This window comes from Cydia amplana, chromosome Z, assembly GCF_948474715.1.
Source record: "Cydia amplana chromosome Z, ilCydAmpl1.1, whole genome shotgun sequence".
Taxonomy (NCBI): Eukaryota; Metazoa; Arthropoda; class Insecta; order Lepidoptera; family Tortricidae; genus Cydia; species Cydia amplana.
Genome location: NC_086096.1, coordinates 21,732,232 through 21,747,738, shown reverse-complemented (window position 1 = coordinate 21,747,738; position 15,507 = coordinate 21,732,232). Strand labels below are relative to the sequence as shown.

At 35.9% G+C, this 15,507-nt stretch overlaps 1 protein-coding gene across 2 annotated transcripts in view; it reads right to left on the bottom strand.

Moving 5' to 3' along the window:
- Window positions 1-15,507, bottom strand: part of LOC134660794 (diacylglycerol kinase eta) — a 186,667-nt gene that overhangs the window by 151,462 nt on the left and 19,698 nt on the right. For both annotated transcript variants that reach the window (XM_063516587.1, XM_063516588.1), the window contains exon 2: window positions 3,423-3,503. In XM_063516587.1, the coding sequence (XP_063372657.1) occupies window positions 3,423-3,503 (81 nt within the window). The remainder of the gene's footprint in view (window positions 1-3,422; window positions 3,504-15,507) is intronic.

Here is a 15,507-nt window from a genome sequence, read left to right as displayed (position 1 = left end):
GCCGGGTTTTGAGTTCGAACCCACAACCTCCATGCTTATGCTCACGGCATGGGTACCTACTAGTTAAAGCTAAAATTTATTTTTAATATATGTTTATTGTTTTAATGGTTTATTTCGTTTTTCCGAAAACTTTAGTTCACAAATTGCGGGCAATTTCTCTGTCAATCTAATTACGCCTTAATGGGAGGAAAAGAGAAAGATGCTCGCATATTGAGAACTTCGGTGTTCGCGGTAGGCCCTCTGTACCTATTTACCGCCGTCGCGGATATTACAAAAGCTTATTAATTTTGATGAAGCCAAATGTCACATTCTCCCAATATTATTTATCAATATTAGTATAAGTCTACATATTAATAGTTACATCTAAAGTGTCATTCTATAGAACTTGCTAACTATGTAAACAAACCGCCATACTAAAATTGACAGTGAAGTCAATTTACTAGTAACTTTTGTTTACATAGTTAGCAAGTTCTATTGAATGACACTTTATTGTTGGAATGAAATTTATTTTACCATAAAAATTAAGCTGTGCATACAGCTAAATTTTTTCATAGACGGTAAATATGGTAGAAATTTCACAAGTATCAAGACTATTTAATCCATTTTCTGTGGTGTTGTCGCATACTGATTTTTAAAAACTACTTTTAATCTAGCGCTGCAGACTTTCTTTGGTCTTACTCTACTACTTATTTGTTTGTTCTACTCTTCAACCTATAGCGTTTTCCCGGCCTAGCGCCAGGGTCCGCTTTCCTGCTTAGTCTTCTCCACTTTGCCCGGTCTTCGGCATCCTCAGGTGTGAGATTGTTCTCTTGCATGTCCGCTGTCACGACGTCCAGCCAGCGCTTCTTAGGCCTACCGCGGCCGCGTGATCTAGGGCCTTAGACAGTGAGATTCAGACATCTATTTCCGACGTAGTCTACCGGTCTGCGGCGTATATGGCCATACCATCGGAGGCGACTTTCCTGCAGCTTATCCGCTACGTCACGGATTCCGAGGCTGCCACGGATGTGTTCGTTACGTATGCGATCTAGTCGCGTAACGCCACACATCCATCGCAACATCTTCATCTCCGTGACGTGAAGCTGCTGGACATGCCTTCCGAGGACAGGCCAGGTCTCGCTACCATATAGAAGAACTGGTCGGATGATGCTCTTGTACACAAGGCCCTTTAGCTTCACCGGTATCCTGGGGTCGCAGAGGACACCGGTTACTTCTCGCCATTTTGCCCAAGCAACGCTAATTCGGGCTTGGACGTCGTGATCGATTTCACCCGATTCATGCAGCACGGACGGATTGTTTGTTCTACTAATGTCACAATTTTCTGAAACATGGATTTGCTTGGTTTTGAAATGAACATGAATGCAAATAACGAAACGGGCTGCATCACACGGACTCCTGAAAACGATAATTGTATTTTTGGAGGATGCCCCATGGCCACAAAAGTAGTACCAGATATGTTAAAAGCAGCATTGCTTTATAAATATAATTTATATATTTCGCCAGGGACAACAGCCTGCGAATACCATCTTCGCCATGGCCAAGACTGGAGTGAAATTGTGGAAGCAGAGGACAATTTGGTGGACTTTAACAGGGACCATGCAGCCGATATAGTGCGAATTATGAGGTTGCCATTGAATTTAGTACAGTTTGTAGTAAATTTATTATGTTAGCAATATTATACGCACTATAATACTTTGTGTACTTTGTTCCTCCTTTAACTTTTGGGCACTGTCTCTGTCAAATAAAAAAGGTAACAAATGAAGTAAACATATATTTATATTTTAAACAAACAAACAAACACAAAACACCATCTACTCCGTGGGTTAACCCACGGAGATAACATTGCCCACCCAAATAAAAATTACCTAGTTTTATAAATTAGTACTCTGAAGAATATACAGGGTATACTATACTACCACGTTCATATAGGTTGCATAGCAAGAAAAGATAAATATTTATTGGCAACTGGTTGCGAAACTTAGTTGCCAATGCGTAAAATGGTTTACGCGTTGGTAACTGGTTGCGTATCAAGACAAAACATTCGCCTACCGCAACTAGTTGCAAACAAAGCAGGAAAATTCTTCCGTCGCACCTGGTTGCGAAACATGGTTGCGATGACGGCCGAAAGGGCCATGCCCTATTGCCCTATAAGACAAACGAAACGTATGTCAAAATGTTTCGGCTATTAAAATCGGCTGTCCCTGCGTGGAATCCTCGTCACATCATGGCGGATTTCGAAACCGGTATCAGTAGGTAAAGCAGTCCAAGATGTCTTCCCTTCTGCTAAAATAGATGGTTGCTACTACCACTATAACAAAGCGGTTTTGGCGGGTAGGAAGATCACTAAGCTTAACTAAAAGTCGACAAAAAAGCAGGATTGTGGGAGGTGGGAAAAAGCGGAGGAGGGTTGGGCCTATGTTCTGTCGCAAATAACCAAAGAAATAGAAGCCAAGGACTTTGTGCACTATTTCAACACATTTTGGTACAAAAATCAAGAGTTCATAAAACAATGGAATGTGCTTGGAAAAAAAATAGAACTTACCATTTTTGCCGAAGCTTGGCACTTCAAAATTAACGACAACAATCGAATAATTGGATTATTTGGCTGACTAACAAACTTTACTTAATACCTACTATTTACTAAAGCTTTTTTAATAAAAAGTAACGTAAAGATTGTGTATCTACTCGTACCCTTTTCTTAACTCTAAAAAAACGATGTAAGCTAGATGCCAAATTCCAACTTTCTAGGTCATCTCAAAGTAGTCAAACTTTTTAACGAGTCAGTGGTAAAAATAGAGATTTTCAGACGTGAAGCTCGTGAACCGTTACAGGTTTTTATTGAAATTCAGGATTTGGTATCTAGAAGGTGGTCGAACAAGACTCCTGAGATTGCAATTGTGTAGGTCAAATAGGTAGATAGTAGATATTACGTTGTGGGAGGGGTCAAAACAAAAGTGATCCGAACCGAAATGTTTCGTGTAATAGATATAACCTTCGAGCTACACCGGCTTCCGACATGTCGGAAGGGAGGAGCCCAAGCGATAACTTGCTGTACAAAATTACAAATCATTCTGCCATTTTTTGAAACGTGCACACAGACGTGCTTCTCACTCACTACATACAAAATCCAATCTGTAATGACGACACAAATATATTGATAATGACACACATCAAAGACAATATTTTGGCTCGCTAACAATTTTGGCCCAACCTAAGGGAGGCATGGCACGATGAACTATTTAAAACTCAATTTTTTCACTTCTGAGAACGACCCTTAAAATCTCCAGATGCCCGGCAACGAAATAAAAGGCTTGATGTTTAATTGTTTGTTTTCAATACTTTCAATCCAATAGATTAGAGAATAGATTACAATAGATTATTTACCTCGGGAGAAATTTAGCAAATAGGAGAAAGTTACTCACTTGAAAACTATTATTAGCGTTGTTGATGCGGCATTCAGCGAATGTAGCGTCTTCTAGTTCAAACTCATCCCACAATTGGCTCTGAAACAATAACAACAACTTATCATTCTCATCTGAGTATCTTAGTAATTGGGTACTTTCCTCTACTTAAAATAAACTAGCTGAGGTACCCGGCTTCGCTCAGGGAGCTGACATGAGAATTGTGTGGTGGTTGTAATAAAAGTAACAACTTTAAAATATATTTAGGTTTTTTTTTAGTACAATACCTGTACCCACTTCTACGTACATTTTTTTTATTTCCAACTCGATAACAACCTACGACCCGTACCTATAGTAGACCGTGAGAAAAGCATAGGGAATAGGGATAACTGGAAGTGTTTGTCGAAAATCTCCTGAGATTATGAAGGCTTCGAATGGTCCAGAATATTCCACATTTGAAAGTGTTTCGGAATGTTCCACAATGGTCTAGAATGTTCTCGAATATTCGACAACATTCCAGAATGTTCTGTAGCTCCACCCATACAAAAAAGGATTTGAATGGGCCACAATGTTCCAGAATATTCCACAACATTCGAGAGTATTCTGGAATATTCCACAATGATCTGGGATGTTCTCAAACATTCGACAACATTCCAAAAAGTTCTGAAATATTGTAGAATGATCTCGAATACTCTCGAATGCTCTGGCATCCTGGATTCCACACTGATCCACACGTTCCACAATGATCTGGCATCCTGGATTCTAGGCTATTTCTGAATATTCGACATCATTCCAGAATATTCCTGAATGTTCTTGAACATTCGAACCTCACGACGTTACTACAATAGGTAGCTATGATCCTACAAAAAACCTCTGTATAGTTCAGAATATTCCACAACATTCGAAAGTGTTCTGGAATATTCCATAATGATCTGGACGTTCTCAAATATTCGACAACATTCCAGAATGTTCTGAAATGCTATGGAATGCTCTCGAATACTTTCGAATGTTCTTGATGTTCCACAATGATCTGGAATGTTCTAGAATATTCGACAACGTTCCAAAATGTTCTGAAACGCTGTGGTATCTGGAATACTCTCAAATGGTCTGGACTGTTCTAGAAATGTCTAGCCTCCGAGACCCGAGACGGCCTCGAATGTTCCAGAATATTTCACAACATTCGAAAGTGTTCTGGAATGTTCCACGATGATCTAGAATGTCATCGAATAATCGACAACATTTCAGAATGTTCTGAAATGCTGTGTAACGCTCTCGAATATTCTCAAGTGGTCTGGACTGTTCCAGAAATGTTTAGCCTCCGAGGCGGCTTAGAATGTTCCAGAATATTCCACAACATTCGAAAGTGTTCTGGAATGTTCACAATAATCTAGAATGTTCTCGAATATTCGCCAACATTCCAGAATGTTCTGATATGCTGTGGAATGCTCTCGAATACTCTCGAATGTTCTGGACTTTTCTAGAAATATCTAGGCTTCGAGACCCGAGACACCTCACCAGGTACACATTTTTGTAGGTATATACTTCCCGATCTATTCTGAACTTTGTTTTATTAAGTTAAGGTTCAAAATTCAAAAACAAAAACAACTGCTTCTTGGTCTCAGAGGGCGAAACTTTCAGCCCTTATATCTTCAAAAGCACACCCTTCAGGTAAAAACGGAATACTTCTTCATAGACGGCAGATAGAGGGCTACCACCCCATATAGCTTCCTTGATCGTATCGGGACTCATTTCTGAGTTTTAGCGGCACGCACATTGTACACTTTCTTTAATTATATATATTGATTAAGTATTTCACACCGTGCACGAAATAAAGCACCAGATAATTATTAGAAAAACATAGATAGCAGGTATTTTTAAATACTATTCCTATTTAATAAATTGGATTGAAATATAAAAAATAGGCGAGTTGACCGTGACGTCACTACACACGTTTTCATATGAATTCCATATTAGAAAATCGTTTTGACAGTTCTAAAAAAAGAACTGATTTGACTAGTAGGGAAGTAGCCAATTACCTATAGTTCGTTTTTTTAGCATTAGAAAGAACTTGAAAGAAGGTAAGCGATCTTGACATGTCTTTTAATTAAAAACGCTTTTTAAAAATCAGTAACTATTACTTATGAAAGCAGAAGAATATAAATGATCGTATTAGATTCATAATTGTTACATATTTGCCGTAACTTATTTTTAAAATGTGTTTTTCAATTAAAAGACACATCAAGATTGTTTACCTTATTTCTAATGCTAAAAAAGTAAGATTGTTTACCTTATTTCTAATTCGAATGTTTAGAATTGAAAAAAAGTGGACTCGTCACATCGCTATTCTCAAATAATAAACTTGCCATAAGCAACCATACATACATACTTCGAAATTTTTTCAACTTTGCCTCCATAACAATTTAAAATAACTACGCGTGTTTGAGTAGACCTTTTTACCGCTAACGTTTAGATGAATATTTTAAATGTTTTTATTTGTGTAGTTAAATTTGTAATTTAAAATTATAGAATTTGGTTAATAATGTATTATTTATTATGTTCATGTTGATTTTATACAAATAAAACTGCAAATTATAGCAAACATTGTTTTTTTTTATATGCGTAGTGGCAGAGTGTCATTATAGAATAGAAATAGAATAGAAAATACTTTATTAAAAAACGCTTAATTTAAACTTAACTAATAAAAACACTGACATAGATTGTTTATAAAGCGTTCCTGAAATGGTCTCCACTCAGCTTCATGTCAAGGAACCTTTGAAGTCGCCGACGCTGGTCTTCCGTGGAAACCCTTTCGAAAGAGCGCAACTATAAGCTATAGCTTTAAATTAAATATAATACTACAGCTATACAAATTAAATTAAATATAATTTAGTTAAATTATTAAGACTATTGATCCACAATAAAACTGTAAAAACTATTGACCCGTACAGTAACAGTAAGTCATACTTGTGTTTGTGTTACTTGTAAAATTAGTTTCACAAAGAATAAAGAAACACATAGGCACACAAAAAGAAGAATTAGCACAGACTTCTAACCACGGTTTTTCTGTACACTTAAAATGATTTTTTTGTAATTATTTTTAAACGAATTCACTGACAATGAGTTCCTAAGAGGAGGCGGTATATTGTTCCAGCATTTCGTGGCAGAGTATTTAAAGCTGCCACGAAATGCGGCGGTTCTGTGCCGTGGACAAAGCAAACGAGTAGCTCCCCTAATATGCCTTTGTGAAAAAGTTAATTTTTCGTATAGATATTGTGGCGTCATTGTCCATACAATACCAAAAAGCATACAGGCGAAATGCAATGCACGTCGCGACTCCATATCCATTAACCCACTGTTATTTAGGTATGAAGTAACATGGCTTCGAGGTGGAATGTAAAAACAAAAACGTGCACATGCATTCTGCTGCTTTTTGGTTTTTGACAACAGACAGCCACTTATAACAGTATCGGCATAATTGAGTCTTGACAATATCAAAGATTCACACAGAGATATTCTGACTTCAGTACTCAAATACCTACGTACGTAATATAATATTTTGAGTCTATAAAAACATACTCGACAGGTCTCTACTACATGGTTGTGAAATCTAAGGTTACCGTCCATGAGCACTCCCAAGTTCCTTACTTCTGCTACCTGCTCAATACATTGACCCCCGACTTCAATCGTGGGGTTTTGTTTCTCAGTACCCAATATTAGAAACTTGGACTTTTGAGGGTTTAAAACTAGGCTATTTTTGTTGGACTACTGGGTTATTCGATCCAAGTCATCATTAACTTTATTTATTAAAAAAAAAATTAAAATTAAAATTAAAATTAAAATTATTTATTTGGTAGCATACAATTTTTCATAATTGGGCTGGTACCTCTTTTTAAGTATTGTAAATACTTGTATTAAGAGAATACCGCTCTTCCACTGTTGGTAACTTACAGTTAGTTTTTTATTTTATTTTATTATGCTATTAACATTAGATAACAAGCAATTACAATTAAACATTAGAATTAGAATTACAAAAACAGTAGGTGTCATGCCAAATATTGATATTAAACTAAACTGTATATGCAACAATAGGTACAATTCCAGTTATTTTCTGAACAGTAGTTTTTTATTGCACATGACATTTCATTTGGCTTACAAGATAATTACGAACCATAACGCAAATACTGCCTCTAGTTTTTTTTAATGGATGAATGCCACGATGCTGTGTCACAAATATCTGTGAAATGGAAATTAAAAAAGAGGACTTTGCCGGCCTAGGCCTGCAACATTTGTATGAAATTCCATTAACGACCTCTTGTCCTAGACGCACCTGAAATGTCATACTTCGCAGCCTATTATAAGGAACATAACATCAATATTTCATTGCATGTTTGAGAAAAATAATTTATTTGGATTACAATTTACATTTCAATAGTAATAAGGTTGGAACCTTCTTTTAAATAAATAAATACTATAACTTAAGTTGGTATTAACCAAACATAAGTTATAGTATTTATTTATTTTTAAGTTTTAGTTAAGAGCTTTGTAAGTGAGTACGCATGCACTCGCTATACTTACTGATTATTTATGTTTAGTTCTGCTGTAACTAAGTTTCTCTGTAGTGAAATGTATAATTTCTTTGAGAATAATAAGGTTCTATAAACCTAAGTAAAAAATATAATTGTGGCAGAAGGCCCCGCTCTTCCATAATTTGAAAGGATACAATCCAGAATATAATTTAATATATTACAATACTAGCGACCCGCCCCGGCTTCGCACGAGTTAACAAATTATACATAAACCTTCCTCTTGAGTCACTCTATCTATTTAAAAAAAAACCGCATTAAAATCCGTTGCGTAGTTTTAAAGATCTAAGCATACAGACAGACAGACAGCGGGAAGCGACTTTGTTTTATACTATTTAGTGATTATGTTACTTACTTATAATTACTATACTATAAGACATGCTATAAAATTATTTAGAACTCAATATAATAATACATATTGCCATAGAGAAAAAAATACATAGATTGCTCACTCCATACATCAGTTTTAGTACCAAAAAGACTATAAGCATCTAGCATCGAGTAGCGGAACTATCAGTACTGCTACTTGACAATAGCTGTAGCACCGACCGGAAAGTCTTATCTCAACAGCATAAGACTTTCCGGTCGGTGCTACATCTATTGTCAAGTAGCAGTACTGATAGTTCCGCTACTCGATGCCAGATGTAGACACTGAAAATTAATAGTCTAACTGATGTATGGAGTGAGCACTCTTGTCTTACTATATTTCTCTATGTTTTTCACTTTTTCCTTTCTAAATTATAAATTGTTTTGTGACTCCCACTCGACCTACTAACTAGAATTTGAAAATTAACAAATACCTAATAATAAAATTACTTTCTATGTGTCTGGGTTAGCATTGTAGCCCTAAAAATCATTTATACATTTATGTGCCTATATATATACATATATACATTTTTAGTTTTAATCGTGTGTCGATATCGATAGATGGCAGTAAATGTACTGTGATTACAATATTTACTATGACACCCTCTATACTATTTTTATTTGCGTCTTTTGACACATGACTGACGTATATAGAGATGTAACTAACCCAAATCGATTGTCACAGCAAGCGATTACGATTGGATGGCACCTAGACTGAGGTATCGAATTGTGACGTTTAATGAATTTTTATTTGACATTTAAATAAAGCTAGAATTGTATGGTTAATAAATAATAAGAAGAAGATATAATACATTTAATAATGCTTTGTTATAAATATCTAATAACTATTGTAATTATAACAAAATTTACCTAAATTCAATAATGTTTAAAAATTTACGTGTAAAATGTATATTTTATGAATAAAACATTGAATTGAATTGTTGCGACCTAAAATGAAAAATTAATATCGATTTACTTAGACGACTACCGATTTATAACGGTGGTGTCCGGCCAACCTTAAATTTAAAAAAAAAAGACGTAGAACGTACACGTTCACGTATGCCTTACGCGAATTAAAAAAAGCATGCGACCTCAACACCGCCTTAACAGCTTACTACTCCTATGCCCATGCTTGGCTTACCTATGGTGTAATTCTATGGGGGAATAGCACAGACGTGGAAAGCCTATTTATATTACAAAAAAAATGTGTACGAATTTTGGCAAACATAAATATACCGGAAAGTACTAAGACACACTTCATCGATCTAAAAATACTTACCTTAACATCAATATACATTTTGGAAACCTGTAAGTTTGTAAAAAAATACCCTCAATTTTATACCAAACATTCAGATATACCCCGACGTTACGCCAGCAGGTTTCAAAATAAGCTGGTGCAGGTAATACCCTCAAAACTAAAACTACATTCAAAAAGTCCAAACTCAATGGCAATAAAAATATTTAATAAAATTAGTAACGAAATAAATAACACTAAGTCCGACAATGAATTTTTTAAAAAACTAAAAGATCACCTCATTAAAAAAGCTTATTATACATTAAATGAATTTTTTCACGACCAATAATTGCAATTAAAAAAGTACCCCTATACAATAAATAACATTTAAGTATAAATAAATAACATCTTGTACAAAAAACTCGATCTCCTCTTGAATAAACTGTTTGCTGTGCCCTACAGGGTGTCATGTTGTACACGATTCTATGCAATAGGTTAAGATACAATGTGATATGCAATAAAGATTATGAGTATGAGTATGAGTACACGTTCGCAGTGCAATTGTCTTCCGTTGTAATTTCGATGTGCAAGATATTTTACGTTCTATTGCCTCGTTCTATTGCTGTTGTCAGTGTCATGTGTCAAATGACGCAAATACGAGTGCACAACTCGGAATAATAAACCAACAGGAACCGCCATTAACAGGCGTTCCCCTCTGCCAAAAGTCGGCGGCCGCCGGTCAAGGAGGTTATATAAAACTAGTTGCCATACGTCATACGCCATTCAGCAAACGTCAGTCTAAGCGGAATGTTAGGAGCAGAAAATGCCGAATTGTAGCGTTTTCTCCTGTAAAAACCAATCGGAAACATCTAGCGTACTTAAAGGACACGTTTCTTTTCATATGTAAGTACTATTACATGTAAATATTATCAAATAGTGCACTAATTTAGCAAAAAACTAAAAAACATTGTCAATCTGAAAGTGATACCATTTCATGGTACTAGATCTAATTTAGGGTAATATTTAAAGAAGACTTTCTAAATATTCATTAGGTATACCTAACTTCTAATTTGCGTTGCTTATTATTATATAATTTATATAACACATTATTTTTCTATAACACCTTATTTTTATATCAACATAATCCATTCAATCAAATAAATAGTATAAATCATAAATAACGTGATATTACCGATATAGGGTCATTGTGCTAGTTTCCGTCCATGCTCTAGTTTTCATCCACATGACAGATTAGCAAATAACATATTTGATATTTAATTTACTACTTGCCAAATACATTTTTTATGTAGATAGATATATTGTCTCGATTATGGATTGTATTAAGAGTCCTTAGTCCTACAAGCGAGCGTTTTTTGCAATCTGTTACCTTTTTCATTCAAGATTACGACGTAACTATTAGTATTCATTCAAAAACTGATAACGTACTTAAATAATCATTTCTTAAACTAGCAAGTAAGACCGTTCAAGTTGACATTTTCTCTTTTTAAACCTAAAATAAATGAGTTTTCTTGGGAGGCTTTTTCAAAATTTGCAGTGCGAACTGTCGTTTCGGTTCTCAATTTTGCAGTAAACAAGAATCATTTGATACAGAAATGATTACAATTCAATTCACCATATCTTTTACGAGCGGCTAAGACTATTGAAAATCAAAGATTCATTAAAAAAAATGGATATTTAACCTTCCGAACTTTCTTCATTTTTTGGGTGAAAACAGGGTTACATTATATTTTTTTATCGCAAATTGTACTATTATTTTGCCCTAAAAATAATATTATAGCAAACTATAACTATACGTTAACCCATAAAAAAATAATCATAACTATAGGACCTACCTTGCCGTAAATTTATATTATTTTAAAACACGTATAAATCACGCTGCACCGACGCCGCGCGCTCATTCTCCGCCGAGGCGGCTTAGGGGACGGACCTGTGCTCGATCGTCAGGCGTTCGGTGACTATGGTGCGTTCGTAAACAGCCAGAGAGTTCCGAGAAGTGCTGTATACAGCGACTAGAAAATCTTGATACAAATAAGTACATTTTTTACACCATATTTAATTTCAACAACAGACTCTCGCTAGGTGATAGGTTTTCAGTGTTACTTGAATACTGGTTAGGTTTTGCATTATTATTATACCCGGACGACCTGGATAATGTCCAGGTTCTCATGATGGAGTCAGGAGTTGGTCACCGAACTCCTAATCTACTCATCATAACTCCATCGTGTTTGGGCTCAATAGATTTGCCTCGACGAGCACCTTCGTTCTAGATGAGGTCCAGGTTCTCATGATGGAGTCAGGAGTTGGTCACCAGAACTCCTAATCTACATATTATCACTCCATCGTGTTTGGGCTCATTAGATTTGCCCTGACGAGCACTATATATCTTGAGGAGGTCCAGGGTCTCATGATGGAGTCAGGAGTCGGTCACCAGAACTCCTAATCTACTCATCATAACTCCATCGTATTTAGGATTATTAGATTTGTCCTGACGAGCACCATCTATCTAGATGAGGTCCAGGGTCTCATGATGGAGTCAGGAGTTGGTCACCAGAACTCCTAATCTACTTATCATAACTCCATCGTGTTTGGGCGCATTCGATTTGCCTTGACGAGCACCATCTATCTAGATGAGGTCCAGGTTCTCATAATGGAGTCAGGAGTTGGTCACCAGAACTCCTTATCTACTCATCATAACTATATCGTGTTTGGGCTCAATAGCTTTGCCCTGACGAGTACCATCGATCTAGATGAGGTCCAGGGCACAGGGCTATATTATAGTTCTTACGAACAGATACTTATCTCTCAAAGAAAACTCAAATGCCTACCGTTTTAATACCTACACAAAAATACAATGGAATGACCTTCAACGCACCGCTCCCCGCACCGCGCGCACCGGCACAAAGCTAGGGTTGCCGACGCTTAGAAATTATTTTACAAATAAGTACCTACCTACTTACCTAAACTATAGATTGTATGAAAGATACCTACCTACTTACCTAAGGTACAAATATAAGTTTTATTAATTGTAAAATAACTATGAGCAAGATAAGTTGCAATAAGTAATTAATAAATATAATATTCCTTTTATCATTATTAATTACTTATAAATTTATTTTATTATTCTCTTTATTTATCTTTTGTCTTAAGTTAGGGTTTTTCCTTATTTTATTATTTATTATGATGAGTGACTGCGAAATATTTTAAAAGGTCATATCTCCCTACAGTAACCGTAGTGTTTACGCCGTTTTATAAACCGCGTAAACACTACGCGGTTTATAAAACGGCGTACTACGTAGCTTGCGACTATCGTAAAAAAAATTGGTATAAGTACTTATATTGAGAACGTCTAATAGTTACTTTTCCTATCAATCGGTAGAGCAAACACGGATTTTTTTATTAGTTTTTTTTGTTTCTGCATCCATCCACAATTCCACACTACAACATGTGTTATTTGTTCGTGAAGAAGACATTTATTTCGCATACATTTTGGCATATTCGAGCGCCGGCGACCAACTAGCTTGATTTTCTACCGTGAACGGGAAGAGATTCGTAGGTATAAATCCGTGCTCGCGCGGAGAGTTCCATAGGCCTGAGCGCCTACCGCGAACCACGTTCGACGTGTTGCCTCTCTGTCGCACTTGTAAATTCGTACGTAAGTGTGACAGGGAGGTAACACGTCGAACGTGGTTCGCGGTAGGCCCTCTGTCCAGGGTATCTTAATGGAGTGGAGCGAAGATGGCATAATATAAATAATCGGATTTCGGTATTGACCCCGACGAGGCCATCAAACAAAAAAAAATGTGGAATGTAGTCAACGGTATCATGGTTTTAAATAAAAACAATTACTGGTTTTAACAGATAGGGCCAGTTGCATATCACAAATAAAGAAACATGTTTATTTGCAGTATGGACGGGCCCCGACTTTCCCCTAAAAACAGAAATAGTACAAAAAGACGACAATTTGTGGGCAGCAAAAATGTAAACAAAACTCATGGTTTGTCATGGTTTGTAAAAAAAAACAACGGGTTGCACTCCGGGAGTGCCGGCAGAAGTGAAAACTCAATGACTAGTGCAAAATGTCTGCAGCACTATGTATAATTGATGTTAATGCCATCTAGCGTTATTTCGTCGCATTACTTGAAACCCCTAAGCACATCACTGTTGGTACTCGAGTTATATTAATACCGGTTAGAGGGAAACTCACTAGATGGCATTTAAATCAATAAAGAAAAACTCAATAACATTGTAACAGTTTTTTGATCAGGTCACGTGTCCGTCTTACGGTCACGTGATCTGTCGCGAGTTTAACATTTTTTCCCCACCTCAAAAAGTGCACAGCGCCGCTAAAGAAGTTTGAAAATACAACACTACTACAATGACGAATATTAGTAGTAAGGTTTATTCGGGTAATTCCGAAAATTATTGTAAAATCACTCATATTCCGTTGTAGTAAGAGTCAGCTTTCGGAATTATCCGCCACTATTCGTTCATTCGGAAATACCCGAATACACCTTATTCATAAGAAGAGTGATTGTAACAATAATTCCATGCCAGAGGTAAATATTGTTATTATTTACTCGCCTCTGGTTATATATTATCCCAACACATACACTCTATTGACTACTACCATGCTTATAAAATAAAATAAAGAGTGCTAATATAACGCTAAAAATAATGTTACTTTGCAATTAAACTGAAAAGTATCAATATTATTCTCGCCTGCGTTGAAACGCGCTTAACTTTGCCGGCGCTCGCGTACCGAGCGCCAACGCCATCTATCGAGTGTTATTTCATGAAATCGGTGAACGCTCTAAGGAATAAGGCCTCTTAAGTCCAAATTTGTGCAGCAATGTAGATTTATATTCAATTTCGTCAAGTGGACGAAAACTAGAGCTGGACGAAAACTAACGCACCTACCCTATACCCTATCGTATATGTTTTATTTGACATGTCCAATATTTGTATTGTATTTTATTTATTTTAAGGTATTTACTGCCGTCATTTTCCATAAATAGGCACTTTTAATTTATTACTCTGGTATCACTCTACCATAGTTAGTGATGGGACACCATAAAAACCAATATCGATAAAATCTATATGAACATTATAAATATATTGTTATTTTGATTTATTTTTTTAGATTTCCAAAAGATGCAATAAATTTTAAACATAAGTAGTTTTCAGCTTATCAAGCCATCCAAAACCAAAAAATATTGCAAGATCAGTCACGTTTTAAAGATCTAAGAACTGCATAAGTAAGTTTGTAATTCCATATAAATATATGATATTACAGAGTTACTGTTGCAGTTCCTACAAATAGTAGGTAAAGTAAAGGTACACTACGATGTATGTACGATGTGAGTACGAATAAAGATGTGTTTAGTTATGATATGTGTATACATAGTATGGGTATGAGTACCCGAAAAGAAGGACTGTCTACAAAAAGAGATGAGATCCCATAAGTATTCTCTTTGCTTTATCTAATATAATACCTTTAAACGAGCAATTCTTGTTTATTTATTTATTTAATATCTTTGTGACCGAGCTTCGCTCGGGAAACATATAAAAACTCGACGATGCGCGTTTTCCCAGAGACAAGACCTAGCTAAATCGATTTTTCGCCCCCGAAAACCCCCGTATAGCAAATTTCATCGAAATCGTTAGAGCCGTTTCCGAGATCCCCGAAATATATATATATACATAAATAACGAAACAAGAATTGCTCGTTTAAAGGTATTAGATAGATATATATATATATTTCGGGGATCTCGGAAACGGCTCTAACGATTTCGATGAAATTTGCTATACGGGGGTTTTTTCGGGGGCGAAAAATCGATCTAGCTAGGTCTTATCTCTGGAAAAACGCGCATTTTCGAGTTTTTATATGTCGGTCACCCAGATA